Source organism: Poecilia mexicana, unplaced genomic scaffold (genome assembly GCF_051168715.1).
Source record: "Poecilia mexicana isolate PSO_F unplaced genomic scaffold, ASM5116871v1 scaffold_17, whole genome shotgun sequence".
Taxonomy (NCBI): domain Eukaryota; kingdom Metazoa; phylum Chordata; class Actinopteri; order Cyprinodontiformes; family Poeciliidae; genus Poecilia; species Poecilia mexicana.
Window position 1 is genome coordinate 13,120,637 of NW_028263386.1, and position 27,950 is coordinate 13,148,586.

General features: G+C 38.3%; 1 protein-coding gene across 2 annotated transcripts; it reads right to left on the reverse strand.

Moving 5' to 3' along the window:
- Positions 1 to 736: 736 nt before the first annotated feature.
- On the reverse strand, positions 737 to 27,796 carry dtna (dystrobrevin, alpha). 2 transcript variants are annotated; one of them, XM_015008570.2, is made up of 22 exons: positions 27,336 to 27,796; positions 20,869 to 20,936; positions 19,689 to 19,769; positions 19,384 to 19,597; positions 19,136 to 19,221; positions 18,514 to 18,668; positions 17,846 to 17,951; positions 17,202 to 17,368; positions 16,919 to 17,043; positions 14,586 to 14,669; positions 14,310 to 14,378; positions 10,781 to 10,876; positions 9,017 to 9,098; positions 8,616 to 8,710; positions 7,415 to 7,528; positions 7,145 to 7,241; positions 4,478 to 4,637; positions 4,308 to 4,397; positions 4,138 to 4,237; positions 3,882 to 3,999; positions 3,764 to 3,802; positions 737 to 3,406 (listed from the first exon to the last, which is right to left on the reverse strand). In XM_015008570.2, exons 2-21 carry the CDS (start codon positions 20,933 to 20,935, stop codon positions 3,785 to 3,787), a joined length of 2,124 nt encoding a protein of 707 aa, XP_014864056.2. In that variant the 5' UTR covers position 20,936; positions 27,336 to 27,796; the 3' UTR covers positions 737 to 3,406; positions 3,764 to 3,784. The 2 variants fall into 2 exon arrangements, with proteins under 2 accessions (XP_014864056.2, XP_014864051.2); XM_015008565.2 differs by lacking the exons at positions 10,781 to 10,876; positions 14,310 to 14,378 and having other exon boundaries at positions 27,336 to 27,780.
- Positions 27,797 to 27,950: the final 154 nt, after the last annotated feature.

Consider the following 27,950-nt stretch of genomic DNA (forward strand, 5'->3'; position numbering starts at 1 on the left):
TTTTATTTATCATTTTTATTATTGCATTTTTTTTATTAACTTTTGATGATTGAAATTGAAATCTTGGTCATGAAAAACTAACTTTATAAAAAAAAGTGCAACTGCTTTTCTACAGTGCAGGGCCCAGTGTAGTGCATTATAACTCTATTTTAAGGAAATCATTGCAACGCATAAAAGTTATACTTTGAGTTAAAAAGAGAGAGAAAAATACTGTAAAAGAATCGGCCATTGAAACAACTGCACTTCTCCTATGTAAGCATTGGATGGCAGTATTGCACTTGAACGTGGAAAGGAACCGTTATGGCTGATTTACAACTGGCAAAGTGGAGACTACGTGGAAAGGTTAAACAATGATCACACAATGAGAAAGATAATGAAGTAATAGGGATAAGTATTTGTTGAGGGCAAAAAAAATATATATATAAACTGTATTCACTTCTGTAAAAGCTGCAAATGGGAAATATGATAAGGCCAAAAATGTTAATTGTACATTTTATTACTGCCCAAGTCATGAAGATAACAACTCGGTATATTCACAGAGCTATGAGATTCTGTTTCAGATGACTGCATTTATGTTTCCTCACATGGTGAGTCTTGGTGATGAATTATAGACAATAGGCTGAGGGTAGCCAACGGTGCATTTATGACAGATAATAAATGTGCAGAGTCAAACCGAGCCAATTGAAGTGTGCCATTCTGAAATGGAAAAGGAGAAAGGAGAGTTCATAGGCAAAAATTTTGATATTGTGTCAACACTTTATTATGCATCACCACCATGCAAAAATCACTGCTATGAACTTGCTTCAAAGTTAAAAGAAAAAAAAAAATCAAGCTAGCTATATTTCACACATTTATGGTTTTAAATGGGCTTGCCATTTTTCCTAAGGTGGCAGGGCAAAGTTTTTTTTTTACATGCACACTCACAAGGACTGTGTTGGTGTGCAAGCCACGTGGAGGTTTGTGGGAGTAATGACATTGACTCAGAGAGAGGGAGTAATCTATGATTAATACTTGGCTAAATTCATTGACCTAATAGTGCTGCATTAATTTGTCTGCCTCTTGTAGTATCTCCATCTACAGTGCAATTCTCTGTGAAAACACTAACTTTTCTAAGATTTTTTTACAAACTGGTTTGGATTGCTTCATTGATTTGTGCTGGTACAACTGACACCTTTAAGTGTTTGTTTTGACAAGGTACTATGTCAGCTTGAGAGCTGTGCAAGTGCAGCTCTCAGTCAGCTGACTGAGCTTTCTAAAGCTTCCGAAACCCAACTAATACCAACCATAAGACCTTAAATCTCTAGCAAGTTGAAGGGGAGAAAATGTGGATGAAGGACAGCAGACGATTTGGTAAACAAATGGCTTGGGATTTTTCAGATCCCATGCTGGGAACTGTTATCCCTTTGAAGTTAACCTGAAAATCAATCAACACATGAACAATGTAAAAAATATTAGGTCTCCAGGACTCTAACCTGGCTGAAAATAGATTCCATTTTTTTTTTTTACACAGTTCAAATTATTTCGAACGGTATAGTAAAATAAAGACTCTATAGAGCGGCAGGCGTAAAGCAAGAATGACTACACTACTAAAAGGAATGTGCAGTCCTGGACACATGACTTGCATTATTAGACAGGTTTCTGTCTTGATCAAATACACAAAGTTAATTTGCGTTATTTTGGAAGCTTTCTGTGAGATAATCATCTGTGTTTGTTACCAAACTGCAAACACAATAAAATTTCAACCACATCTGAACTATGTTCAACCTTCCAACAGTAGCTGGTTTGTAAGCTTTCACTCATTTAAATTCTGGTTTGTACATCACTAAAAATAATTTGAGTTTATAGTGAATAAAGTACAATTCAATGTCCTTGGCTGCAAAAGAAAACTTAACATAAATATTTGATTCGATTCTAACCAGTTTGAAGATACTTAAGGGCACCCAAAGAATTCTCTTGTAATTTCCATTTCTACCATTTGAACAAGTGTTTGCCATTTGCTAAAAAAAACTTTAACTGTGACCTTGTGCTCTGGTAATTTCGCACTGATAATAATCTGGGTCTGGATTGACAACAGATAATGAATACAAGGTAAAGCACATCATGCCCCTTATGTTGCTGTGGGATCTATTATGTTGTAAGTATCCAAGTCCCTGGAGTACAATCCTAAACTCTTTGAAATACCAGGACAGTTCGAATAAAACTTTGCTAAATGGGTCACCATTGGGTCTTCCGGTAGTGAGACGATCCAAAACACAAGGCTAAGTCCACACAGAAATGGTTCACCAGAACCAAACTCAACCTTGTTCAAACGTCCATCTCCTTACAAGACCTCATTCTTTCAGAGAAACGGTTGGTAAGAAAAACAGAGGAGTGAAAGATAAGGCCACAGATGCTCGATAAATGAGACATTGTGCAAAGAGGAATGGTAATAGATGCATTAGAGGCCAAAATTATGTAACAAGTGATTTTGTTCAAAACGATTACTTCCTAACTTGGAATTTCTTTTCCATAGAATAAATATATCCAAATTAACAATCTGTTGTTTTATTTTCAATTGTTTTAATGTGAGAATATATATATATTTTTAAATAAAATCCAGATTTATTAGAATACATGTTAACATCTTCACCAGCGATTAAATGTAAAGGGGACTGTATTTGCAGAACCACACTGGGGTTTCTTTGAGGTTAAGCTCAACCAGCATCAGTGTAGTTATGCTTTGGCATATAGGCTAGATGCTGCATTGTCAAGTACTGTAGAAGAACTGCAATGGGAGGTCAAACAAGACAGCTAAGGCAGTGTGCATCATTGTTACTGATTCACCATCTAAAACATTTACATAATCCACCTGTTTAAAAAAACAAAAACAAACTAAACACACAAAAAGAACAGAAATAAATTTACAAGTAGCAACAGTAAGAAATGTATGAAATAGTGCTAAATTTGTTCACATGTCTTGACCAGAATAATAGATAAAAAATATTTCAGATGTTAGCAGTTTATACCATTATGCACTCTTGTGTTATGACTTAAAAATCAGGTGAGAAATTTACATGTAGGCTTGGCTCTTTGTGTCCAAAAACATGAGATTTTGAAAGAAAGAGGTTCACCACCTTGTACTTACAGTGTACGGTTTCTAAACAACTAAAGAAGAAAACTAAACAAAAGTTTGGAAATAACCGTGTTTTTATGGCACCTGTGGTGTAATAGAAAGCTCAGCAGTTAATCTCTTCACACCAGCTCACAGTATTACCTTAAATATGTGCTTGGATAAAAAATATATCTTTACATAAATGTAGCATTTCTATGGTTGGATTTAGCGCAGATTTAATTCTTCATGTCTTCAATGCTGCATGTCTTCAACCCAGTGTTGCTCCTTCCAGTGTCTTCTACTATTGTTGCTTACCTGCAGAGAAATGAAAACATCTCGCAAAAGCATGTTGATGGTGTTTAAGATACCTTAGATGTACGTAAATAGAAAGTATTCCCAATCTCTTGGAGGAAATGGTTGCTATGCAACAAGAGTAGTGGAAAAATCAGAATTTATTTTTTTTTTCTCCCACTTCTGTCTTCTGTGGTCCTCAGACGGAAATAAAATTTAAGCTTAGTATATAAAAACATGGCCACTTTCAAATGTACCACTCACTGCAGTGGAAACAGTCCTTTTTTTGGGTAGGAAGATTAAACATTCTTTTAAGTTCCAGACCTCTGACAACATGAAGTTTAGCACTTCAATCTGATGAAGTCTTTCCACACAACTTACCAGTCATCTGGGCTTCCGCAATCACTGCTCCATTGTCACCTGGACAACCGAAAAACAAAAAGCCGGTTAAAACAAACTTAGCAATCCAAAGCCAAAATGATCTAAAGCCTGAACTTACCAAGCACGTTTTGTCCGTCTCTTGTCTGTGCTTTACCAGCTCCTCCAACTTGAGCTCCTCCTCTAGTTGCTGGTCAAGACTGTTTTCAAAACTTTCTTCTTCTGCAGCTCTAGCAGGTCTGATACAAGAGCAACAAAAAATAAGTCTCACCTTGAGCAACTTCAACAATGAACAATGAACTCATGCATGAACACTTTTCAAACCCCGATGATATAAAGATTCTTCAGCCGGTATAGCTACTGTATCTGATAAATACCTTGGTTTATAAGTGAAGTAAAAATCTGAGGAAGTTGGAGCCATTAGGTCACACTGTCCAAAGTCGGAATCCAAGAGGCTCTCTGTCTCACTACCACCTTCTGTGGAACGAAGCAGATTTTAAAAAGCTGCTGTTTGGAAATCAATCGTTTCTATCCCATTTACTTCTACCTGAATTAAGCTCCTTCACAAGCGATGACATAGTGTTGGTTATGGAGTCGGCAGCAATGAGAAGGTCGTTCCTCAAATTTCTCCTTGGACCTTTAAAAAACATTCCAAATTGTTTTAAAAGTGACAGCACAGAGCATTCAAGGGACAAAATGAAGGCTGTGCCGTGTTACCCTGAGCGAAGGCCTCCTGAACATCCCCTCCCACGCCCATGAGTGAGTCCTGAGGTGTGTGAGTCGGAGTGGTGCCAGCAGAGTCCGAGTGGATCGGCGTGGGGATCGGCCGGCTGATGGTGTGGCTGGGAGAAGAGCGTGGAGAGCCGGGACCCTGAGTCTGCAGAGCATACAGGGTGTTTCAAAGCTGTGGCACGGAGCTTAAAGAAAACTGGTTTAATCGCAACATAGTCACAGGAAAACTTTTAATAAAAAAATTTTAAAAAAGCAACACAAAGTATCGTTCAACAATTCTTCTTGTGGTTTTATTCATTTAAGGTTTTTGAAAAGCAAGAACCAAAGCAAATATCACACATGCAAGATATGTGAAGCAGTAAATATGCATTTACTATTAGGTAAGACCAAAAATATTTATATCTGATTTTTTATTTATTTATTTATTTTTGCTAGGATTAGCACAAAACCATCATTGTGAAGTGGAAGGAGAATTATGAAGATTTTTTTTTTCTTTTGCAAAAAGCCTGAAAAGCGAGACATTCATATGAGATCACTCCATTTTTCTCTGATATGCTCATATAAATTTCAGTGCAAACAAGGTGCCTTCAAAGTTACCCAATCAGTAAATAGAATCCACCTTTACATTATCCCATCTCAAGCAGCTGTACCACGAAGGCCACGGAAGTTTGTTAGAAAATATTATTGAACGAGCTGCATCATCAGTACCAAGGAACCAGCAGACAGGTGAGAAATAAAGTTTAGGAGAAATGAATAGCAGGGTTAGGTTATAAAACAATATGTCAAGCTCCCAGCATCTCAGAAAATGTGTTAATCCATTACTTGAAGGTGCTTACTCTGGAGGAGCTGCAGAGAAACCCCAGCTCAGATGGGAAAATATAATAGGTCATTTGTCAAGCCATCCACAAATGTAGAAAAAAAAACAAACAAAACAAAAAAAACTTAAAAAGTAGTTTGTAAAGTATTCCACAATGCATACAGGGGGTCACAGCAAACCTGTGGAAGAAAGTGCCCTGGTCATGAGTACAAAGTTGAACACTTTAGCTTACATGCATTAAGCAAAGTGGTGAAAAACTAACACCCTGAGCACCATCATCCCATGTGCGTAACTGCGGGAACGCTGTAGCAGCTACAGTAGAACCATTTACATATGAAAGGTATTCCTGTGTTAGAATGGCTCAATCAGAGATCTGACTCAAATGCGTTTGAGAGTTTGTGGCAAGAGTCAACGTTCATGTTCACAGATGCTCTTCAAAGTACGGGCTCTCTGGGGATTTACTTTATAGGGGTTTTTTTTCCCCCCCTTCTGCTTTACAAATTGGTCTATCACATAGCATCAACTTAAATACACTGAAGTTAGCAACATAAAAAGATAAAAACCTTTTATGCCTAGACTCAGATAAATTACGGAACTACTTTGCTTGAAGCAAAACTAAACCAATCAAAACATCAGGGCAGAAATGTATCCATCACATACAGGCATCCAGGCAATACTTTTTCCACTTACACTTGCTTGTTTTCGTTCTTCTTCTAGCTAAAAAAAAAAAAGAAGAAAGAAACAACAATAATTGAAAGTTTATAAAACACTAATTAGATCTTAAAAAAATAATTTGATCTGTTTTTCCACAAAGTTGTGGCCAGCATGTGGCTTCCTCATGCAAGTTTAATGAATTAACATTGATCCGTTAAGGCTAATTAGATTGATATCCTCTCCACTTAAGCCAGAGCAGGGAGCGGTTTATGTGGGCTCCTTGAAGAGCTCCAGCACTCTTGCAGGAAGAAACCAAACCGCAGATTGTTAGAACGAAGGTTGTTATATATCGTCATGCAAAGTTTGACGGTTTGTAACACGCAACTCATTATCAAATGTTACTCTTTTGAGAAAATTCTGTCTTGGTGCAGAGAGTTAACATAATATGGCTCAATGTGAGCATATGAATCGTATTTGTTGAAGGTATCTGTTGGAGATTTTTTTTTTAACATCACATTGATTTTTTGGGATGCTGGAAGTTCAACTAATATCCAAAGTTTGGGGAAATTGTAATAAAAGGCAAAATGATAATTCGTGACAGTTCTCAAAACCTACTTCACTAGAGTAAATAAATAAATAAAGTTAACACCCACACACACACGCACACACACACACACACACACACACACACACACACACACACACTATCAGCGTCTAGATTCAATCTGCAATGAACTTTACTGTGAAATTACAATAGGTATTTCCGCAGTGGTCAGGCTTTAACAAATACAAATACAAATGTGAAAAACAAATACTGTGATGGTACAAAAAAAAAAAAAAGAAAGAAAAACAATAACTGGCCCATACTTGTACAGTGCTTTAGCTTGTCCAGAGGACTCCAAAGCACTTTACACTACATTCAGTCATTCACAAATACATTTTGGATGGGAGAGCCTATATATTCTGGGAATATTTCTTTTTTCTTAAAAGGTTGTCCATGCTTTTCCAGACATGGAAGATCCTCTTACCACAACTTGCACAGGAACTCAGCACTTGAGTTAAAAAAAAGACACAGGATACAGTTTGTACTCCTCCAGTGAACACAAAGTCACCTAAACTGCATTCTGTTTTTGGCCACACTGCAGTGCTCTCAAATAGATGACAGGCAACATCTGTAGTACCTTGAGAAGCATCATTAGCTGCTCCAGCTGCACCATGAGCTCCCTGCGACTCTCCTGCAGAGTAGACATTCTTTGTTCGAGCTCATCTTTGCGTTGCCTAACAAAAGACACGAGTTGTGAGAAAACATGATGTTCGATCAATAGGAGTGAAAAGACGACATCTGCAGATGCCGACGCATCCTCTTAATTTACATTCTGTACATGGTTTCTTTAGCGTCCTCAGCGGAACTGTGCCTCTCTTGCAAGCGCTGGTTTGACTGAAAAAGTTACCTGAGAAGTCGCAGCTCAGCGAGCAGGGTGGGGTTCTGTTGGCCCCTGTCTGGTGGCGGCTGGGAAGCCTCCTCATGCTGAAGACGCAGCCTCTGGATTTCCTGCAGGATTTCTCTGCGGTCGGCACAAACGCAACGCTTTTTTATTTTCTGTTCTGAAGGAGCACAATGTGCATTTTGTCTCTGTGCTGAACACTTTTTAAAAGCTCTACAATGTGACTGAACAAGTGTGTTTTACTTCTCATCGCTAGGGGGCAGCAGAAACATTAAGTAACAATGTAATCTTTTAGCTGTTTGGAGATATCCAAAAGCTGCACAGAGCTGCTTAACAATGTTCATATTCTACTTGCTTTGGATCTGGATGCAGGGGAGGTTGATCAAGAAAGTTTTTCTTTTTTTTTCGCCAGATGAAAGATTTAGTTATGTCTGTAAATATTTTAAACACAGACTAAAACAGCAACATTCCAGGTTTATGACCTGCAAACACCATCTAACATCATCACAAAGATTGGCTAAGAATAAAGTGTTCCAGACAGCCTTGTTGGCCAAGTATTAGTCTCCTAAATATACAGCAGCAGAAAATGTTTCATTATTTATACCTGACCTTTTTCCCATATTCTCATTTAAAAGAATCACACAGCTCATTCATTTGTAATGTGAAAACCCTGTACATATTGTAAGTGATTAGCTTAATATAGCATAAAAATAATTTCCATTGTTTTTCAAAGAGGATACATAATAATTAAAAAAAAAAAACACTCAACCTCAACCTTTAAGTTAAAACAGCAATTTATGCTGATCTGCAGCAGCTGAAGCAATATGGATGTGTAAATGTGACAATGTCCTTCTGACAGAATGTTTTTTTTTATTAGAAACAAAGAAAAACAAAAAAAGAATAATTTTGCTATAAAGATCATCTATGCAAAAAGCATAAGTGAATGCCATGGAAGTCGACATGAAAGGTTGAAATTGCTCAAATTTATTACAAACAATAAAATTCTTCAATGAAAGAGAAGGAGATTATTATCTAAGGAGAAAAATAATTACTGAAGATACTGTATGTACCACAGGGAATATATATATATATATATATATATATATATATATATATATATATATATATACATATATACACATACACATCATTCAAATGATGTTTTGTAAGTATACTGAACAATTTGATAAACACAGTCATTTCTAACCTGTTTTTGCTCTCCAACTCTGCAATGAGCTGCCTCTGTTGTTTGTTGGCATCCAGAGAGTAGGGGAGGTCTATGGGGACCCTCTGCTGTTGAACCTGCAGGTCAAATCAAGCAAGAGACGCCACAGGAGGCAGCTTTTACATGGGTGATGTCATCTTTTGACTCATGTCATATTTTAGACAAGACTGTAAAGCGTTAAGTCATCAGCAATACATCAAACCTACTCCGGTTTACTATAAAACAACCACCATGTCAGAAGAAAAGACTGAAAAACGGAGTAGCAGTATATGTTAACCCCTTTGAGTCATCAAGGCTATTTTTTTTTTTTTTTGCGCCAGACAACAATTAAACAAGCTCTAATATTTGCGTGCAATAAACATCATATGTACGGTATATCTCACCACAGCATCAGCAGCCAGTCTAGCAGCATAGCGAGCAATGAGACTGTGCTCCTCATCTTGATGGTTACTGCTTTCCAGTAAACTGCTCAAGAGGAAAATAGAGAATCACAACATGACACAATTAATACTGCGGAGCTCTGCGCAGAAAAACGTGCAGAAGAAACAGGGAAGAGGATTGCTTTGCTTTACAGAGTCTGATTAGCTTGTTAGGCCAGCTCCACACAGTCCACAAAATGATTTTAGGGCATTCAAAAGACATGAAAAAGTAAGCATTTGAAGTATTATTTGAAAGTGCAGATGAGAACAAAGATTGCTTTGTGTTAGAAATTCCCCAGAGCAGAAAATGTGGTTTAACATTCACACGTACACATAGAAATACTTACGTACTTGCAGAAGTATTAATAGTTTTACGCATCTTGTCACATTACAACCACAAACTGTAAAATATGTTTCATTATATGAGGTAGTCACTCATAACAGTTGAATGGAAGAAAATGATACATGCTCTTCAGCATTATTTTCAAAATACAAATCTGAGAAGTGTGGAGCGCATTTATACTCATTCCCTCCAATATATTACTTTGTAAAACCACCTCTTGCTGCAATAACAGTTACAAATCTTTTAGAGTACATCTTTGCAGTTCAGAAATATTGCTTTTCTCCTGTTGAAGAGAAACATAATCGCAGTATGATCCTGCCACCAATATCTGCATGCTGTACTATAGAGTGATAAGTTTCATTATTAAAGAGAATTATGGATGTAGGAGAAAAAAGTAAATATTTCTCTAAGCAGCAATTTCCTTCCACATATTTGTGATACTCAAAAGATTAAGTGGCAGAGTTTAAATGTGAATTTTTATAGTTTTCTTCCAGCAGCGGCTTTTGTTGCCCCTCTCCAACAGAGGACGGGGGATTTGTAAATCTGGGCTAACATTTGTCATGTCAACATATTCCTCCACCTAAGCTGTTTCTGCACTTCTTAACAGTTACCATGGGCCTCTTGAATGCTTCCTTGACTAATGTTCTGCTTGTGCAGCCTGCTGCTATAGCTAGAAGACAATGTCTTGGTAGCCTGCAGTTGTGCCACCTATCAAAACTCTACGTTATGTCTCCAAAACGTCAGTATGTTACATGCTGGGACATGTAACATATTTGGACTCCATACTTTCAGATTTTTATTTGAAAAATTAAAAATAAATAAATAAATAAAAATTTGAAAATCATGGATGCTTACCCTGTCACTTCACAGGTGTGCCCTACTTTCTGTTAATTTATCACAAAAGCTTTGTGTTTTATTTGACTAAATGTGCTATGGATTCTTTGGAAGGCACTGTACAGGCGCCATATATAAAACACTATGACACAAATAGGGCATCATACCAGAGAGAATATTCACAGTGTTATAATAAAAAAACAGCGTGCACATAACTATTATTTAACAAATGCTTCAGTGACATGACGTTTTCCAGCCCAAACTCAAACTCACCAAAATTATTTACATGCTTTCTTGATCAATTGTCTTTCTTAGGCAATTGAATATGTAGTTAATTTAATGCAGTTTTTTTTCCCTTTTCACAAACTTAATTCGGCAACAACTAATGAACCAGAAAGTTTGTTTGGCTCACTGATGACAGATAACAGAGATTTCAAACTGCTTGACATCATGCGTTGTTAGGAGTGTGACACGCTCAGAAGCACTTCAGGTTAAAAGCAAAGGCCGTGAGGTGAGAGGTCAGCAGAACAACACTTTGCCCACCGACTAACCATGATCTGGGGCTGTTTTGGAGCAGATTCACATAGAGGCCAATGAGAACATGCTCGTCAGCAAGTCTATCGGCAACGTCGAGGTTGTACTTTAACCTAGAACAGTGCAGGGTTTCACAAAACACAAAACATTATGTTACACAGGTGACAACAAGAGGGTGAGTGTGGGAAGGGGTGCAGAGTGGGGGGCTGGAGGAAACTTAGGCAGAAAAGCACACAACAAAGGAGGGGAGGAGAGTGGCTGAAAAACAACTATTCATGGATGACTAGAGATAAACAAGGCCATATTATATTTGGGAGAGCCACTCCTAATGGAGGCTAGGAGCACAATTAAAGACATGCCCGGTAACAGCAACAAAAAAAACGTCTAAAAGCTGAACTGCTATAGTCAAAAAAAATAAAAATAAAAAATAGACAATATATTGGTGAAATATGTCAAACATGCAGCCTTTTGATTTAGCTACTGAAGCTAACTGATTTTTTTTTTTTTTAACAACTGCTTTATGAGCTACTACATGCAAGCTCCATTAGGTTGTCATTAGGAAGTTAGTCTTTTCAGATAACTATTGTTTTTAGTAAATATTTTCCTAAGCTCTTTTTCTATATTATTACTGTACAGTGATTAGAAATACATAATACAGGAGGTATTTGAAGCAAAAATCTGACTCTCTCCTCTAACCACCACGAAAAATCTCCTTGTTGGAAACTTTTACATTGGCCAAACAGCAGCTAATGTAACATCAATAGAATCACACACACGTGTCATGATGATCCCTAACTCTTAATGACTGCAAAAGTACTGTAGCTCAAAGTATCGCTTATGTGGATGCTTTTATTTCAACAGCCAATATTAGAAATTCAAGAAAGTTTGTAAAATGCTCACATATGCATACATAGATAGGTACACTATGACCAACGCTTGGGGTAAAGGTCTTCAACATTACATTAGACTGAGCTAAAATAATATTTTCCCCTGATGATTTTTAGATTGTTAAACCACATAACAATGACCCTAAAGCCATGAAGTCAATGAGTTTTGGAAATGAATGCCTTCTGCTCTGTTCCAGCTTATAATATATCAGTGCGTGTGTCAGACCTTAACATCAGCTCCCAGACAGTAGTCTTTATCTAGAACAGCTTGAAACAGTCTCTTTAACAAAAACAAAAACCCAAGGATATATAAAAACAAGGTTCTATAACCTTTTCTTGTTAAGAAAATGTTGAACACTTTCCTAAATTGTACGACCCTAATGCTGATTCAGAAGAAAAGCAAACATGAGTCCAGACAGAACAAACCAGATACATCAAGCCAGGGTCGCAACTACATATTACTCAGGTGGATGCGAACACATAAATCGAGAGCAGCTGGTGGAGCTGAGGCTGACAATCTTTATTGTCAACCTTTATTCAGCTGACAACACTCTAAATCACGGGTCTTCAAATCCAGATCTCCAGGGCCCGTGTCCTGCAACTTTTAGATGCGTCTCTGTGTCAACACACCAGAGTCAAATAATGAGATCATTAACAGACTCTGGAGATAATTCAGCCATTTGACTCAGATGTGTTAGCCCAGGGACACATTTAAAAGTTGCAGAACACCAACACTTGAGACCTGGAGTTGAGAACCCCTACTCTAATTGTTCATCGTCAGATCCCTTCAGAATTTCCTGTTAAGTAAATTAAGACATGTTTGTCTGTCTACGTTATATCGTCTGCATTAGGTATATAAAAAAACACTTTTCTTATTGGTTGTGTAATGCGATGTGGCTAAATGTTTCCCAAAGTCTGCATCTGGCTGCTTAATCAGCTTTTGATGTGTCCTGAAAGCCGTTATCTCCAGTAGGCAGTGTGTGCTGACTCAGACAAAGAACAGAAACACACAGAGAGAAAGGCTAAATCAACCTGGAAGGAAAGCTTGGGCTTAACCTGAAAGGATTCAGTTCTATCCCATTGATCATTTGCTTCTGAATCAAATGAAAGGTATCTCCAAGACATCCAAAAAGCATGGGCCACCGACTCCTTCAACAAGCCACCACAGACAGAACAGCCGTTCTGAGCAGAAAAGCCGATTTCTGTCCAGCGAAGAGGAAGATGGAGATTGAAACAAATAACGTCTTCTGAGCCAATATTTGAACCTAACATTTCTTATTCCGTGTATACAATACTTTCCCTTCACATTCGGAAAACTCGTCCATTACAGTAGTATTTGTGGCTTTGCTTTTCTTTCTTTCTTTTTTTTAAATCACTGATGAAAATGAGTGTTGGTATAATCAATTACGTTTAATGAATGAAGGCTTGTGTTGTATTGAATGATGCGGTGCTGCCGCTTGTCCTACTTGTTGCTGCACCCTATAGGTCAGCTGGCCAAAAGTAGGACATTTTTCCTCGTAGTAATAAAAACGACCAAACAGGCAGTCAGGAATTATTTATAGTTGGGGAAAACAGATAATCACGCATTTTAAGATCACTCAGTTTTAAAATTACAGTTGGCAAGCTGGTTGTCCTGCTGTTATAAACCTGAAGAAGTTAAGTAATTTATTAAATAGATACTTTAAACTTTTGCACATTGTGAAATTATGTGATTTGGAAACCCTAATATTACTTTGTTCTTTCACTTAATCGTCTGTTACTGTTTATCTTTAACTGGACCTAAACAAAATTGAAAATCAGTTTTACTTTAAGATAAAAAATAAAAATAAAAACTGGACTTCATCTACAGAATGCCTTTAGTGGATGTTGAACATGTAGTAGTAACATCATGTCTCAGTATCCACAACATATCACTCCTGTTAAGAGTTGAAACTCTGCCAAAGTACCAGAATTCCCTCACTGGGGAGTCACTGAACTCACTTCCTTTGGCTCAGTGTTAAGAAGCAAAGGCTTAAATTATAAGCAGCATTGTTAAAAGTCCTAGCTGGTTACTCGCTTTTACAAAATCAAGCAAATGCGCCAACTATCCTAATTTTTAAAATATTATTCATATTATTTGTCTTTCGTAAAGGCGTCTATAAGTTTGACTATTCTTCTTCTCTCACACACAACAGGTGCAGTATCTTGGCGTTAACTATCAAAATGTCTGCACATTATAATCTATGCAGTCAAATGTTCTGCTCTGCAAATAGCCCAAGCAAAACAACACTTTACCTTTGTGTTTTTTAGGGGTGAGCTATGGAAGGTAAAATAATCCCAGTCTTTTACATGCAGATGCAGAGGAGCTCAAACGGTTTATAATTTAAAAATAAACTGTATTTTTTTTTTTTTTTATCTTTCAAAGCAACTGACAATGCAATTTGCAACATCAACATATTAAGAGATAGCACTTAGTATTTCTTATTACTGTGTGAATGTGCAGGGGGCTGATGGAAAATGATTTTCACGAAACACCCTCTTGAGAACAATTGAGTAAACCCCTCTGTGTTAAATGAACTGACGCCGTTTTGCTGACAGAGACGCTTTAGACTATGTCCTACATTTATGCTCTACATTAGTTTGCACATGCATCTGCAGCAGTAAGGCCTACGTCACTTACCCTTTCCCTTTTAACAGCTGTGGAGCAACCCCAAACCGAGACTTTTTTTGGCCAGCATCATTATTCTGGCTGTAAGGCAAGCCATTTACATTCAGCTTTAGGACCCACAACAAATGGAAATACACAAGTGTTTGCACACACAAACACACACAGTGTGGCAAATAAAGGAATGGACACAAAAGATTGTGTGGGTCACAGGGCCTTTAGGGAACGGGGCACACTGAAAAGATCTGTTGTAAAATCCAGGACAACCATTGTTGGCAGGATCATACTCACTTTTTGGTGGAGTAAGGGTTCCCTGATGTAGGCATGGAGTGGGACAGCGAGTAGTCGTTGGTTATATTTACTGGTCTTGGTGGCCTGCGTGAGAAATTAAAAGTTATTTCTAATCCAGTCACAAGAAAGCAAACAGCAAACGATTGTTGGATCTTTAAAAGAATCCCGTTTTAAGTCTTGTAGATTTCCTTTTGACTATATTTCTCTGATTTCCATTTCTATGCATGTACAGCGATATGACAACAAATATGGTTAGTTATGTGTCATGCATGAAAGGCATCAGCTGGCACAAGGTTGTGACTGTGAATGTCAGTAAATGATCTGACAGATAATGTGTGTGACGGGACAAAGTGAAAATGGAATTAACACAAACTCACCACGTGTCTCTAGGGTGAAGGAAGTAAAGAACAGAGAGAAGAACAATTTATTACAATCTGACCAGGTCAACAAAACAAGATTGAAGTTTTTGTCGTGGTTCAATACAGAAACGTTTGCGTTAAAGTTTTGACACCAGATTTTACATTATCTGGTAAGAATTGGAACCAGTTTGGTGACGAACACCGGATACCTGCCCCCAGCTTTCAGCAGATTGAAACTGTTTGTCGCAGAAAATTTAATTTGAGGCATTGTACTTTGGACATAGTTTACATATAAATGAATTAGGGCTGAAACGATTCCTCGAATGATTCGAGTACCTCGATTACTAAAATTCCTCGAGGAAAATTTACCTGCCTCGAAGCTTCGTTAATTTATGTTTTATTAGTTAGCGCACCGTGTTCCGGCCGGGACTTCATTTGCGTTGCGCGGAGCTCTCACTTCCGCCTCTGAGTTGTTGACAAAAGCTAAGTCTCAGCGGCATAAAGTCCAATCTTCAAGATTGGCCTGTGGGGATTTTATTGATTGATGATACTGCCCGACTTTTTATCGTTTTTTGGGGAACCAATAAGCATCCTTAAAATGACTGGGGAATGACTGGAGTATGGCAGCATTTCTCCTCCGGGGCTGCTGGTTGAAAGCGAACGGCGGGAAGAGCGCTGAGGTGAGCGGATAGCCTGAACAGGGCGGGCGGCTGAGTAGCTGATGCTCACCGTGTAAATGTAGCTTTACCGACGAACCGCACAATAAATTTCATATCCCGGTCTGAAGAAACGGGTGGCGGAGCGCATCGTACATGGCTGGTAGATGAGTTTCTGAGTGTGACCAGTGAAGGTGTCGTAAATATCCCGTATTGCTTCCCCCCCGTGTTCGTCCCCCGGTCTAACGGTTCGTCAGTCCGCTGGTCTATTTCCTCCCCTCCACCCCATCTTACGTTCATTCGCCCTCTCCTCCCACTCCAGGCGACATTTCCCGTATTTTCAAACCCAAAGCGTGACAGGTTAGGTAGCAAGGTGAGTTTAATTAATCTATTAAACTCACTGAAGATGAATACATAAACTAAAAGCTGGATTGTAGACATTTTTTATAAGCATTATTTGTGAGCCTGCCTCTTTGTTATTAAATTCAATATAATTTCAGATTTTTCTATAACTTTTCTTCTGGTTAACTTAGAAAGTGAGCTATTATTGTTACAGGTTAGTTTTCTAAACTACAAAAAAGCAACTGTTAGGGATGCTCAAATATGAAAAATTGGACTGATATTGATATCTGATAGTAACACCGGTATTATGCCAGATTTACCAGTATTTCATTTTATAATTTTTTTTATCCGATTACTCGATTAATCGTAACAATAATCGATAGATTACTCGATTACTAAAATATTCGTTTACAACAGCCCTAAAATGAATAAATCCGGGTGGATTTTTCCCAAAATGTTGAGAAACACTTAATTTAAATGTGGGCAAAATGCATCAATTGACAGAGCAACTACTTGATCAGTAACACTACTATAGATGTGACCTTTGTCTGAAAGTTAAGAATTAGGAAGATACGAGCAAAACATGTAAATGTAAATCAAAGAGCCTTGAATGCTTAGAATCGTTGTGTCCGTTTTCTACTTTTCAGAGGTTGCGCAACATTTTGATGAGAAAAATCTTAAGGTTTCTGACTGTGGTGAGGCCTTTTACTATCATGCCATTAGGTCGACTAATCAGATAAAAAGGTGGAAACAGTGTTACAGACTAGAACAATTAAACCGTATCGATCAAATGACCTTGGAGATTGTCTAGATTCACGATAGACTTTAAGGCACCTAAAGGATCATTATCAGTTAAGGGATAAAAATCAAACTGAAGTTAAAGACTGGGGAGCTCTCTGGCGTTGATCCAGTTTTAGAATTACTGTACAAGCGAATATTACTTAAAAAAAAAAAAAAAACTAGGAATTGAACTTACACAACATGAGCGAGGTTGAGAGGTTTCTCTGGCATATCGGGGAACATGGGGTGCAGGGGCTCTCTGCTAGAGGCACAGCTCAGTGACTTACTGAGGACATGGGTTAACTTCTTAGCTGGGGATTTCTAGTAGAAAAACAGGTATCTTTTCAAAAAACATGACATGAGCAGGGTGATATTGTCAAAAGAAGTGAAGCAGAACAAAAATAGCCTCACTGAATGGTTCAATGCAGACACACCTTCCTTAGCTAGCTCCCTCCCCTCCTCCCCTTCCCTTTCCTTACCCATGACGTATACTCCTTCATTTGGTGCTGGTTGCTATGGGAACCGCTGGCATGCCCCCTCCAGAAGCAGTCCTGACAGAGCTGGTAATTATGACATTGCTGGCAGCGGTAGCGGAAGCCCATCATACTCTCAGTATGGCAGTAGGAGCACTCGACCGGGTGAAACACTGCAGGGAGGAGAGGAGGAGCCAGACGCATGCACACACACGCACACAACCATGACAAAACACACAGACACACGCACACACAAAAATACAAAAAAAAGATGAGACAATAATTGTGATATTTTGCACACCGCACAGAAAATAGGATTAATTTTTATTAATTTCAACAGAGATGCATGAAGACGCCGAGCGAGCTTTGTTGAATCCGCTCGGTTTAAGCAATTACACACATGGCACGGTGTGCATATGTGTGTGCCCATGACAAAGTGTCTCTACTGTTCACACGGAGGTTGCTTGTGATGATGACTCCATCGCAGATAAACACAAACATTCTTACTCATACAGTGCATGTAATGTCCCTGCAGTGTGTGCTTCACGGCGTGTTTGCTTGACTAATCATGCGACTGTGATGCAAAGCCGAACTTTAAATCTTCCTCAGGCCTGAGAGCTTCCCAGCTACGTTGCCGGAACGTTTCTTACCGTTCTCAACGTTGGCAAGCCGATGCATGAGAGGTAGCCACACCAAACACTGAGGGGGCGGGTCTGACATCAGCGTATCAAGGAATGTGTTGAGGGAGACCTTTTTCTGTTGACGTTCAGTGCAAAGGAGAGCAAAGGAATTATCTACAGCGTGTCAATGCTGACACGGCGCCTCGCAGGAGTATTCACAAGTAGTGAACTTTTCAAATTTCAAACATTGCAACTAAATGTCTTCCTGCAGGGGTTTAATGTGACAGACCAACATAGATTAGACCATAATTATGAAGTTCAACAAAAAGGATAAATGTCTATTTTTTATTCTTTTTTCCTATTAGAACTCTGACAGGGTTGTGTGCATTAGTATACATCCCTTTTTACTTTGATAGCACAAAATGAAATATAACACAAAACGTTAAACTGACAGGTGAACTATAATCAGAGAAGCAAACAAGAGGTCCATGGCTGATTACAAATGCATGCACCAAACTCCAGGCAGTTCCTGTGTAAAAGTATTTGAAAGGCACATGCCAATTTCCTTCTTCTGATAAATTCTCCTCTAATCTGTTGGTTACATAAAATCTCAAATACACTGACAAAATGTGAAAACATTCAGTGGGTATGAATATGTTTGCAAGAAACAGTACATTAAGTGGTGAACGAACCCTTACCTGCTGAGTGAAGCATGCTCGTGCAGCTTGCTCAGTGTAGCCAAAAGAAGGTCCCTCAAACACGGCCATGGGCAATTTGAGAACCTCTCGCAGAAACTGGTCAAACTGCGAGTGCACCATTATTCCAGCAGAATCCGATATCTGCGAAAATATATCTGGAAACAATGAGGGGGAAACAGAATATTAATTAATTCAACTAATTGTCAGTTGCCGCTGCAGTTGGCTAATTACAGAATCATACAATACAATTATCCCACTTGGGTCTGTAAACAAATCAAAGTAAAGCAGTTATAATGATACACCCACCCCTCTCATTTTCTCTTACAAGCTGCAACTCCCACAGATTTTGTGCATTATGTAATAAAGCCTAAGACATGACAAAATGAATAATGACTTCTGTTGAACACACGGAGAAGGAAAGTAATGCAAAAACTGCACACTAAACAGACAGAGATGTGGAAAGTGCAACTAGAAAAAAAAAAAAAACTTGTGTTAATAATTCTAAAACAGCACATTACTGACACCATGAACTCTTTATAAATTCATTATGTTAATTTATTACTGGAAAAATGGATGATTATAATATCATTTTTCACAATTACAAGTACTATGATTTTCTTACATCTTAATTTATCCAGAATTTTCCCTCCGCAGATCGAGGCAAGCGCCGTCTTCACAACAAAGACAGATATCTTGCCATGGCCTTCCCTAAAATAAACATAAAATACAAAAATTTAATCATAATAATTTCGTCATATGAAGTGACAAAACAGAGTGAAATTTGGAGAACAGTTTCTGATGCACTTCCTTTGCTGAAGGAATTTGAAATTGGACTTTGACAGCTGGACTGTCACGTGACTTTTTACTCACGGGTCGTAGGCGGCCAGCAGGAAGTTGAGTAGCAGGCCGACGGACTGCTCCACGTTGATCTGGTGAGTGGTTGGCATTCGCTTGTTAAGTTGGAAGAACAAGGTGGAAAGTACCACTTCCAGACGAGCCACAGCCAGCTCACAATTGAGATCCATGGTGTTCAGACCATTTTCTCGGAAAGCCTCAATGACGTTCCAAATATCAACCAAATGCACTGGAAACAGAACCGTGAGGAAAGAGCCGTATTTGTTGGCAGCTAGCAGGGGATAAGGTTAAATGTTAAATGTGTTCTACGTCAGACTCACGGTTGCATTTCTTCTGCACAAATCGGAGTTTGCAGGCTGTTCTGTATGTTGATAATCGTATTGAGTCCAAATCCTGTGCCCCTGAAAAGGAGATGGGTTTATTTTTACAATGAAATTATAACTGAACTCATAATTCAGTGAGTTGAAGCTTCTCTGTGTGTAAATCATAGTCAGACCTAAAGCTGCTTAGCAAACAGTTCAATTAATTGAACTGTTGCATTAGACAAAGATAAAAAAAAATATCCTTTCAAGCTCACTTCAGTTAAAGTCCTGCAAGCTGCTATTCTGCTTTTTTCTGCACTACATTAACTAAACATGCAGTTGAAAACTGAAATCCAGTAGATGTGAGCAATATCAAGCATCAGGTCATAAACTTCCTCTCCTCACTTACAAACCCAGGTGGGATCTGTACATGTAGTTTAAGACAAGGAGGAGGAGTAAATTCTGGTTTGCATGGCATGCCTTTAGCTTTAGGTATATGTTAGCATATCTAACCTAATATGTAATAATTTCCTAAAACTTTTTTAAGTTGCAGTATGTGTATTTAATAAAATTGTTGTCATGTAGTTTGAGAATTAGAAGAAGGAACAACCTGTGGTTTGTACACATTTAGCATGTTTTGTAAATTTGCTCCCAGTTTTTACTTTGGAATAGATAAACTAGTAATTTCATGTTCTGAGGAATATTAATGTGCAAAACATAAAATAATTAATATGTGTGTTATTGGGCTCATCTTACAAACACTTTTTCAAACAATGCAATAGCTTTTGTAAGGACCACTATTATAATGTAGACATGCTTGGCATCTTGTTAGCGTAGAAACGAGCTTTCAATGCCTCTATTGAGTGAAATGACCTGATTAGGTTGTATCAGAGCCCCAGTACACTGAAATGATGAGCAAGTATAATTAATGGATGCATGCGATGCTACAATGAACCTTTAAAAAATGTCAAAAACACATACCCTACAATAACGAGCTATTTCACTCGGTACACACCATAATTATCTACATTACAATTTCAGAATTGGATCAAGACTGGTTGACATCAGCAAACACTTTTGATCTTCGTGATATTTGCCTTACTCAAAACATACAAAAAAAAAAAAATTGCAGTTTTTACGGTCAGAGCATAAAACAGTCCACCATCCATCACAATGAACTGTGGCCCTGAGCACTTACTCATCTCGACATACAGCTGCCTTCTGTCTGCCATGTTGTCACCCCTCCGCCCGCAATCTTCAATCATTCTGCTCAAAGGAAGAGAAAGTAATGCCAGAGTCATTACACTTTCAGCTTTACAACATATGACTAAACAGTTGAACACTGAACAACCGTGATAATTTATTCACCATGGCACCTGTCTATGGGCGGGATATATTAGGCAGCAAGTGAACATTGTGTCCTCAAGGCTGATGTGTTAAAGGGTCTAAATGTGGGCAAGCATAAGGACTTAAAAGGCGCAAGCATGGGCTAAATTGTGATAGCAGGCTGACCGAGTCATTGCGTCTTCAAAATTGCTACTTTTGTGAGGCGTTCAGAGCGTGCAGTGAACATTATTAGCTACAACTGATCAAAGGAAGAAACGGTCGTGAAAGGACAACAGACAACAGGGTCACGGCGGTCAATGCTCATTCGCGGCCTAAGGGAGTGAAGGCCTGAACATGTGATCTGATCAAAGAGATTAACCCATGTAAATCAAACTGCTCAAATAGTTAATGATGCTTTAGAAAGGTAGGTGTCAGAATAAACAGTGCTCTGCAGTTTGTTGCATACGCGGGGCTGCACACTAGTCAGGGTGCCCATGTTGGTCAAAATGTTATTCCTGCTTGAGTGACTGAGAGATATTGTTATTCACAACAGCAGATTCAATGCTTACTCACCAAATAATAAATAAGATGGTGGCAATTCATTGTCCAAAATGTCAAGTGGAGATACATAACATTAATCTTCTTTAGTTTTAGACAAAGAAAAGTAGCGTTTTACTCTTAACCGTCTACTGGTGGATTTCGATATAGATTCAGCAAAACATTGTGAAAAGCCTGGGTCCTGTTTCTAAATGCTGTAATGCACAAGGTATTCTGAGACCTTTCTCTTATAACCAGCATTAGGTTGAGCTACAGTAGCTCATTTATTGGACAGTGCCACATGGCCAAGCCTTCAATCCCCACATGCATCAGTGAACTTTAGCCACCACCAATACTGTCTGTTCGCCATTGTCTACTGACACTGCAGACTGGGGATTCTGCACTGTAGTTGCGTTTGTGAAGATACTCCGACCTAGTATTCATGCCAATACAACCTGACCTTTGTTAAATGGTTTCAGATTCTTACCTTTCCTTAATTTCTTCTTATTCTAACACATAAACTTTAAGAAGAAAATATTCGCTTGCTGTCTGAAATGTACAACTTAACAGTTGCCATGAGAGGTCAGGTCATTGATATTTTGCTCATTAAGCTGTGCTTGATTAATGTTCTATCACAGAGTCGAATCAACTGAACTAAAAATCAGCACAGTAAGCAAATCTCCAAGATCTTCTGATATATACAGAAGATCCATATCTGGCAAGTTGCATATAACATCAATCCCAGACCTTTAGGAGTTTAGTTTAGTCTTTGACTCAACAGCAAGCTGGAGTGCCAACTCCTTATTGACTTGACAAGCATTAAAGCAATATAAAACTTTTTCAAGGGTATATACTGACAGATACATTATGTTTTTATTTTTCCTAAAGGCTCCACAGTCACTCTGTCTAATGCCTCCCTGAGCTTCTGCCCATATAGCTAATATCAAAACCCACCAGGTAAAAGCCCATAAAACACCATTTTCTAAAAGTTTTTTTTTTTTTTTTTTTTGCAATGTTCATCTGTTAAAATTAACAGTTTTGGATGCTTAACTTTGGATGCGCTTAACTCTTTTTTTTTTTTTCTTTTTTTTTTAATACAATTAAACTACACAAATGCTCTTGATGCATTGACTTTTTAGTTTTGCCAGGAGTTGTGGCATACATGGCAGGATAAAGTTGTTCCATTCAAAGGGGCTGAAATAGTTCGACAGCTCCATCTGCTCCACAGACCTACAGTAAGTAAACAGATCTTACAACCTGACCCTCACAAGCATTTTAAGGAAATCTGCTCCTGAAATAAGTCTCACAACAATGCCCATCAGAAATGATTAAAAGTTAGACAGGAACATGACTTTGAAACGGAGCAGAGCTGCAGAGAGAGTGCTCACACCAAGGCTCATTGCACACTGTCCGAGGCAATCTAATACACCTAGTCATGTGGTTTGTTGCCATGGCAGCAAAGATCCCAGTTGCTCTGTACATAAACACACACGCATAACACCTCCCACAGCACACCAAAAAAAAAAAAAGTTTTGCAGAAAAAAGTTTTTAAACGTCTTTTGTATAAAATCGTTAGACAAGCTGAGAGCACAGTTGCTCTAGTAAGTTGAAGAAACACTTTTTCTGCAAGACAATCTGTCAGCTTTGCTGCTTTAAATTTCTTTAACAGACTCGGGTAAGCTTAAATATTGTACTGTGAAGACTCACAGAAATCAGAAAATGGTTTCACCCATTAATAACTTTCAGTAAAAATAGCATTACTTCAAGGTGACGTGGTATTGAAGCAAAAGATTTAATCATGATCCAATAGCAATATGCAGACAACGGCAATACTGTTTTCAAAAATATTAGCTTTTAATACAATGACAGGATCGAATAAATAAAAAAACATTCATTATGTAGTTTTAAGCTGCTTAATGTACAGAATACTACAACCTTTGATAATGTTGCCATTTATACATTACCAGGGGGGAGTATGGCAAACTATTGATGTGTTAGTTAGTCAAGCTATCTGTTAATGTAGCTAGTTCACTGCCGGCCACTTAAGAACTTTAAAATAGCAAAGATTTTTAAACACTTAAGAAATTCCCCACCTTTTTTTCAAGGAAGGAAAAACCTGAAGAGTTTTCTTTCATCCAACAGACCAGCAGTTTATAGGGGAGGACTGTGTTATTATACATACCAAGCCTAGAGTGGCAGAGTGTAATGTATAATACAGTTACTCCAAGACGAACATTATCAGCCCTTGACACCACAGGATGGGTATGTCAGAAAACCATTAGCTAACTTGGAACAAATCATATGTTCATATCAAATACTCTAATTTAGCAAGGGCATTGTTTGGAGACATTACTCTTCCTTCTCCTATAAGGGGTGAGTGTAGTAGGCATTTTCTCAGGCTACCGACCAGCATTGAGCAGCAACAGGTGGAGAATGAGCCATTTATTCTTAAGTTATGCTTGATATAGCGAGAAACTCTGGTTACTTCAGTGCTGTATTAACCAGTGAACTGCACTGTACCAGTGAACTGTATTGAAAGGACTTTAAACAGCAGGAATGGTAAAATTGTTTTCTGTTTTCTTTTTTTTTCTTTGGATAAAATGGAGTTCTATGCAGGACTAAGTAGTTTAGACACATTTCTAAAAGTGTACTTCATAGCCCTGGTAAAATGCCATGTTTCTGTGATGTAAGCTAAATTACTTTTGACACTTTCTACTGTCTGTAATGTGACATTTATCTTGTACAATCTTACAGATGAACATTAATATCCTTTCCCCCCCCATCATATATTGAGCGCCAGTTATGGGACCTTCTGTCATTTGCTTTCAGCCTTGGAAATATCTGAGATAGATACAATCTATTGGTAGAGACGATATAAAAACCAGCACAGAAAATACAATTTGTTTATCAGTGAGAGGGAAGATAGCCAGCATAGCTTTCACAAGCCACTGTAGCCATTTTTCTTTATCTTTGCAAAGTGAGATTATTACAAAGCCAAGTCTTCCTCCTTCCAACAGTTGTCCATAATATGAGCAAGTGGCACAACAAAACCTTGACCATGTGGATGGGCCTAGCTGAAGATATCTGAATTTAGAAGCTGTAAGCATACAGCATGTGCCGTCTCTATCTTTAAATACAAATGAGAAGACCTCGCATTCTTGAACAGCTTTTCTGGCTCTCTAGTTGCACAGCCCAATCCTCATTCCTGGCATCTGCCCAGCAAACATTACTCTTTCGCCGTGGCACTGTCACTCTGTCACTATTTGAAAATAAGTGCCTTTAAAAATGAGTTGTCTCATGCCATTATGAAAGCAGGGATGGGCATATAGGGTTGCACTGCCAGGCAGTCTCAGGGGAATGACCTGTGCTATTTTTTAATGGTGCACAGTATTTGTGATGGGCAAATGTCAAGGCAACAACAAAAATAAAGACTTTTTAATGTTTTTATGTTTTAATTTGTCCCTGCTGCCATTTAGTAAAACACTGCAGACAGGACCAATTAGTTGTGTCCTCTTTGGTGAACTTTGGAACCTCCAGCAATGGAGCATTTTTAAAATACTTTTATCATTGTATTTTGGTAAAAAAAAAAAAATGAAATAAACATCCTAAAAATAAGTTTTGAAACATAAATAAATTGCAACAGGCACTTCCATTGGCTTTCAAAGCAGATGACTAACCGAAATAGCAAAAAGATTCCTTTGAATAATGCGGTGTGGAACAGAAAACCCCACCATATATGGATCACACAGATTGGTGGCATAAGTCAAATGCATTTGTGACAGCTTAAAGGTTAACAATGATGCCACTGTGGCATCATTGTCACAGTGGCATCATTGTGGCAATGATGCCACTGTGACAATGGCATCAGCATTTTGATATCTGTGCATCAAAAATGCTGAGCATTTTTGATGCACAGATATTTTATGCAGGAAACATGGGTGAGCTGCATGGAAGTGTATAAGTATGGATCATAAACAATCATTGTTGAAACCACATTTTGAAACCACACTTCCATAGTTAAGCAACCAGAATCTCAGTACGTAGCTGTGGGACACGGACAGAGATGAATCTCTGATTACACAATGCCAGGAAAGATAGTAGAAGCAGGCAGTAAATAGCCAAACCACAAGGTGCCTGCAAAAGCACTGATGCCCTTAAGATTGTTGGTTAAGAGCATACATTTTATTGGTAACGAAAAACTTTCTCTTACAGATAATTAGCTGTAGCAGCATTTTTCTTCTCTCTGTGTATGTGAGCCAAATAAAAGAGAAATCACCTGACTGTAGATGCCTATTGAATAATGAAGCTTCTATTTAAACCAGCGTTAACCTGAAGTTACATTTTAGTGCCCAGCAACATCTTGATCTGTGGAAACTAACTGCGGTGGGAGTTATGGTGATTTAATTAGGACACTGCAGTTAAATGCTCATGAATAAAGCATAGACTGGTTATGTGGAGAAAGGTGAGAAATGCACAACCATTGCATGGCTAGATAAGACAAAAAAAAAACAAACAAAAAAAAACTATGGAGACATACAACTCGAGCATAAATTCCAATGTCTACCTTAATGTTGCTCTAATTTTAGCATTTGAATTAAAATTTTTGTCACTAGAGACCAATACTAAGACTGTCTGGGCTCACCACAAAGCGCTTATAAATCTCTCTGTAAGATACCGGTTTGATAAGTCCCCAAAACACTGCACTTAGACAACATTTCTAAAGTCTTCATCATCCTCACTGGATACATTTGAGCATAAATCATCAGTATAGGAACTAAAATTTGAATTGAAGATCATCATTCTTTTGCCACTTTTAGCTACAGTCTCAACTAAAGTGTCCTCACTTCTTTCCTTTAGTTTTTTTTAACATATATCTTGATTTTAGACAAGGAAATCAATACAAGCATTGTGAACTACAATTCTGGGCCAACTTGTAAAAAAAAATATGATGCAAGGCCTTTGAACACAAACACTAAAGTTTCAATCCAGTCTGTCGGTCTCCAGACACTATGGCAGCTGTTACCACTGAGTGAGCAGAGTTATTTTTACATCACGAGACTGTAAACTATTCCAGCATCCAAATCCTACCCCCCTGACAGGAATAAAAAAGCTGCAATGGGGACTTAAGGTTAATTAGCTCTTGTGCTCTGGTGCTGTAGAAAAAGGCTGTTTAGCTGAAGATACAAGCTTTCTCTGCAGGCTGCGTACCAGGCAGTGATGGAGCCGTGATGGAGGTGTCGTCTCCCCATAATCACCATGGTTTCAGTTGCAAAAGGGCAAAAACTTTAGGACTCAGAGGGCAGATACAAATTTATGGCTGCTGAGGCTGTAATTCAGTTCACGAGAGTTCTTTGCTTGAATAAAAAGCAGAATGGTTAAACATGTGTATTCTTGCCCAACTATGTGATATGATACATATTAATTTGCATTTCAATCACAAGCTTCAAAGGAGAGTCACTCCTGTGAATAGACTGAGGCATGTTGTGTTTCGCTTTGTAAAATTACGACTAAAATCCATTACAAACAATACATGCAACATGTACCTGGACAGGGGGAATGGCAACAGGCACCTTACAGAACATGCTCTACTCAAGCATCACCTGTCCCTGCTTTAGAGTAATCTGTGTGGTCTTGATGCTGACAGAAAATGACCAAGTAAATAAAAATCTCGTTTTTACTGCTCAAACTTGACAAACTAATTTCACCAAGAGTAACAAAGTAGGTTAAGGTCGCTTCTCTGTTTTGCAGCCTGCCTCCACCAGGAGAAGCAGCTGCAGCAGCGCACTTTGCACAGAGACTTACCAGAATTTATTTCGAGGCATGTCCTGCACCGTGACTGCCGTCCACCCGGGGAATCCGTCGCGCCCTGCGGAGTAATCACGACTTCTTTGGCGTGGGGTGCTGCATCACGGCGCAAAGTAGCCGTTGTTATCGCGCCGCTCTCCTGCAACGCTTGTGTTGTTGTGGAAATTTTCGTGCAGCAGCGCTCTGGCTGAGCTGAGCAGAACAAGGCAGCCTCCGGTATGACGTAATGCGGAATCTCTTCACATGCGCCAGTGTGGCGGCACAGGGGTTAAAGACTGATGCAAACACAGAAAATAAAATAAAATAAAAATAATAATAATCTAAAAAAAAAAAAAAAAAAACTGGCGACACAAGAGAAGAATTACACCATCGAACTGGATAGTTACACGAGTCCAGATGAAATGAGTTTACAGATTAAGCTTTTTGTCTTCAGTAGATGACGTAATTTAGACAAGTAGAACTGGGTTATTGATTGAAGTCAATTAAGGGAAGTGTGAATATAAATGCCATTACAAAATGTTTTCTACTGAAAATATCCATGTTAAAATTAATAAACATTTAATTTCTTGCAAACAATGTGAACATTAAGGTTTTCTATTTAAATTCTATTTA

Coding starts and splice junctions, on each gene's coding strand:
- dtna (XM_015008570.2), bottom strand. CDS start 20,935: ATGATTGAAGATTGCGGGCGGAGGGGTGACAACATGGCAGACAGAAGG. Junction 19,222..19,383: donor CTGCTGGCCGCCTACGACCC/GTGAGTAAAAAG, acceptor TGTTTATTTTAG/GGAAGGCCATGGCAAGATAT. Junction 7,529..8,615: donor GAGTTGGAGAGCAAAAACAG/GTTAGAAATGAC, acceptor TGCCGACCGCAG/AGAAATCCTGCAGGAAATCC.